Below are 4135 nucleotides of genomic sequence, written 5' to 3'. Positions count from 1 at the left end.
GCAAAAAGTCTTCTAAGTGTAGGCATTCCACCTCGATGCCAGGAGAAAACCCCTCCTTAACCCACCAAGCACATATGTTGTTCACCCATTACTGGGACAAAAGTACAGAAGAAAACAAGATCAATGTGACAGCCACAAGTGCCCATGTCTGAAGGAGACTGCCCAGAAAAAGCAGCAAGTCTAATTTTCTTTAATATAAAAACAGATCCTTTTGCACACATACTGAATATTCAGTTGCTATCTCGACAGACAGTTGGATGAAAACCAGTGCTTTGACCTTCAGTTTAAGGACAAATCACACTCTTCATTGTGGAAAAAAAAGCAGTTTGAACTTTTATTAGGGTGCATCTTGTTAACAGTTTACATCGCTGATATATTGAGTGGAATTAAATGCAGCATGACTTTGCCAGATAATAGTAATAAACACTCAATTATTTGTACCCTGAATAAATTAGTATCATCCTAGACCAGTAACAGACTTGTTCCAAGTAGTTTTAAAAAAATACCAAAACAAGCATATCCTTTCCCACCTTTGTTGAGCAGATTGCTAAAAATAGTTTTGTTCTCTTTCGCAAACAGCAAGTAGTAGGTGACAGTATTAGTACCGTTAAAGTTGTCAAAAGATCTGCATTCGAGCACCAGTTCTGCTCGACATATAACCAGCTATATCATCCCAACTGATGAAGCAACTTGTCAACATTTCCTCTTTTGGAAATATAACCACAAAATAGTTTCTCTCATGAATAGTATTCCACCAGCTTTGACAATTTAATACAATATCCTGGAATCATTTCATAGTATTCTACATAGCAGTTTTAGTCAGTTTCCATTTTATCCCCTGTTTAAACAGCCACTGAAAATACGTGTAAAAGTTAAAGTTAACTGGTACGACAGCTTGCTTCAAGAACTATGTTGATTATTAAAGCTCTGATTTTATGCATCATTTTGTGGATCAGAGCTACTTCTGCAGCCATTTCAACAGCATAAAGTAAAACAAGTCAATAAAAGATCAAGAGCAACCTACATGGAAAAACAAAATAAAAATCATTTTTGCATTAAAAGCAGAAAGTGAACACTTAGCGACCAGACTTCAGCGCAGTTAAGGAGAAAAAAAACAAATCAAAGCAGGCCCCATAGAAGACATCACTATTCCAAGTTTACTTCAGGAATTGTTTAAAAGTTAGTGCATGAGTACACAGAATAACCCATATCAGTTAAATACAGTAAATATAAAAAGTGCACACAATTTGCCTCGGAATGATATTTCAGTTAACGAAAATAAACAATGAAAGGAGGACCAAATTACTGGCTTCTACATGCCAGATGGATGCCATGCTTCTAACAGTGGAAGCAAGTTTCCAATTCCAGAGTACAAAGTGAATGACCCAAGAATATCATCACTTTGATGGGCTAAATGCCACATATAGCCTGAGCAAGTTCAAGCTTTGTTTTATATTACTGGCACTGACCAGCCATAACCACCATCAATAAGTATGATCAATCACATACAATGCTGTACAAGATTAAAGGAGGTCAGGTAAGTGGCTATAAACAGAGTCCAGGAGTTTCTGGCTGGCATCCTGACTCTTCCCTCCAGCAATCTCGAAGAGCTTGTCCAGCTTGTCCTCTGCATGTGGAATCTCTTCTATCACTCCAAGCTCCTCTTGGTTAAGAATATGAAGCATGTCATCAAATATAGGCTGCAGGTCACAAGGATCCAAACGTACCTGCCGTAAAATGGTGTCTTTCTTCTCTGCAGTTTAGAAAAAGAGGATATTTAAGCACATTTGAATGTTTTGAACAGTTCCATCCAAAAAGATCTCGAGTAGAAACTTTAGGCATTTGGAGTTTGCATTTAAAACAAATATTTTCTCATGTTTTTGTCCTGTCATTCTAAAAAAGTGCTAACTCCTGCTAGAATGCAACTTCACAGGTGCCCTCCAATGCCTCACCCACAGGGGCTGCACCATATGGAGAAGCAGAATGGGTAAGCCTCGACATGCAAGTATATTAGTAGGCTGTCCAATTCTGAGGGTATCACAGTTAAAAATCGCTGACATGACTGCCCAGTGGAGACCACTGGATAGTCACCAGAATGAGCCAATTCCTCTTGCTGATTTTTTTCTCCTCCTAAGCCCAGAGTCACAGAAGTCAATTGTAGTTCTCCTGGCACTTCAGCCAAAATCAATTCAGGTGCCAGAAACTAGTGGTTCAAATTGACCAGTTTCTTTACTAACTGAGCCATCAGGTGAGGCTGTTAAGTTTATAAAATTTGTTTCACTTTGCATCCATACTATTGCATCTTCAGTCTTCACCTAGGAAATGAAGGCAATTGCGATTTTTTTTTAAACTTGGAATTGCTGCTGAACTAAAAATCAATTCCAAGTGGCAAATTCCCAAAGAAAGAAGAAGCACTGTAACAAGCTATGGTCACCGCAAATCACACCGATGCCTACTGAAGGTTTTCTAAAGGTATTGAATATCACTGAGGTAATGGTTTTAAAGCTGCCCCTACCAGTACACCTGTAACTATTTGTGGAGGAAGGCTGTCACTGGTTCAGTAGTCATTGGAGTGATTGCTGAAAGAAACACTGCACAAGTATGATGGAGAAGTGGGAAAGATTTGGGCTGGTGGCAACTACTTTTTAAGTCACCACCATTTCTGGTGATTCACTTGCAGTTTTAATTGTGAATTAATTTAAAATACAATTAATCATAGTTATCCCAAGAACTGTCGTGGCAAATAAAATTCATCAAATCAAATGAAGTAGACAGCTCTAAAGAAAATAGGAAAACATTATACAGTTGATGATATCATTCTCCACTTAAAATGAGGTTTCAGTACTGTATCCTCAAAACTGGAATGCAAACTACGCCACTTAAATAATAGGTGAACTTTTAGAGACCATTATAAATAAGACACAGTTTTTACCTTTGGAAATGAAAGATCCAGTTCTGCTGAGAACTGAAGATGAAGTACTGGAAGTTGAGTCACAGCGAAGGAGGGGCTCTGATTCATCAACAAAAAACACTTTTGTTTTGTCAGCTGAAGATGGCTCAATTGTTGTGTTGGGAACAGCAGGATTTGGAGTAATGCCATTTTTGCTGCTGAGAACAGGAACAAGCTTCTCAAGATCCAGCTGGAAAAAAGAAGAACATTTTAGATCTAACAATGTTCGCTCAATAATGTAGTTTAAGCCAAAAATGAATCTGAGCATGTGCACGTAAGAAACCAACAGAATTTAAATAGTCAGACCTCTTTCATTAGCTTAGAAAATAAGAGCAGCTCATAAGGCTGGCTTATGTTACCAAGATTACTAAGTGATTATGAAATGGGGGATTTGTCTTTTGAACAAAGACAGTATAAACATGGTGACATTTTGGCTTTTCATCAGATTGGTACCTCATTTTTAGGTGAAGATACAACACATGATCACATGCAAGCTGAAAAACAGAAGCAGCATGCTTTAGACAGAGTTAAGCAAACTCACAACCAACAGATCAAACCAAAGATCCTGTAGCCCTGCAAATGTGAATGGCGGTGGACAATTAAACAACTAATCAGGGAGGGTTCTAAAAACATCACCATCCTGAATGATGGTGAATCATCACACGATCGGCAAGGCTGAAGCACTTGTAACCATTTTTAGCCAGAAGTGCCAAATAGACAATCTATCTTGGCCACATCCTGTGGTCCCCAGCATCACAGATACCAGTCTTCAATCAACTCAATTCATTCCATGTGATATCAAGAAGCAGCTGAACATGCTGGATACAGCAAAGGCTATGGGTCTCAACAACATCCTGGCTGTCATACTGAACCAGAACCAGCTGTCCCCTCAGTGAAGCTGTTACAGAGCTACAACAGCGGCATCAATTCAACAATGTGGAAAATTGCTGAGGCATGCACTGTCCCACAAAATTTAGGGCAAATCCAACCTGACCAGTTAACTGCCCTATCACTATTCACAATCATCAGCAAAGTGATGGAAGCAATCACTGACAGTGCTATCAAGCAGCACTTACACAGCAATAGTCTGGTCTGTGGAGCTTATCACACAAGCCTGTGGAAATTACAGGTCAATGGGAAAGTCCTGTTGCATTGCTGGGATGGCGGAGAGAGACTTTCACACCT

General features: G+C 39.1%; 1 protein-coding gene across 1 annotated transcript in view; it reads right to left on the bottom strand.

Annotated features, from left to right (window-relative positions):
- Positions 1 to 307: 307 nt before the first annotated feature.
- Positions 308 to 4135, bottom strand: part of tnfrsf21 (tumor necrosis factor receptor superfamily, member 21) — a 108964-nt gene continuing 105136 nt past the window's right edge. Inside the window, exons 5-6 of the mRNA XM_041188637.1 lie at positions 2933 to 3140; positions 308 to 1753 (exon numbers count right to left, since the gene is read on the bottom strand). Coding sequence (XP_041044571.1) covers positions 1524 to 1753; positions 2933 to 3140 — 438 coding nt within the window. The 3' untranslated portion in view covers positions 308 to 1523. The remainder of the gene's footprint in view (positions 1754 to 2932; positions 3141 to 4135) is intronic.

The sequence above is a fragment of the Carcharodon carcharias genome, chromosome 5 (genome assembly GCF_017639515.1).
Source record: "Carcharodon carcharias isolate sCarCar2 chromosome 5, sCarCar2.pri, whole genome shotgun sequence".
Taxonomy (NCBI): Eukaryota; Metazoa; Chordata; class Chondrichthyes; order Lamniformes; family Lamnidae; genus Carcharodon; species Carcharodon carcharias.
This window is presented reverse-complemented; position numbering and strand designations above follow the sequence as displayed.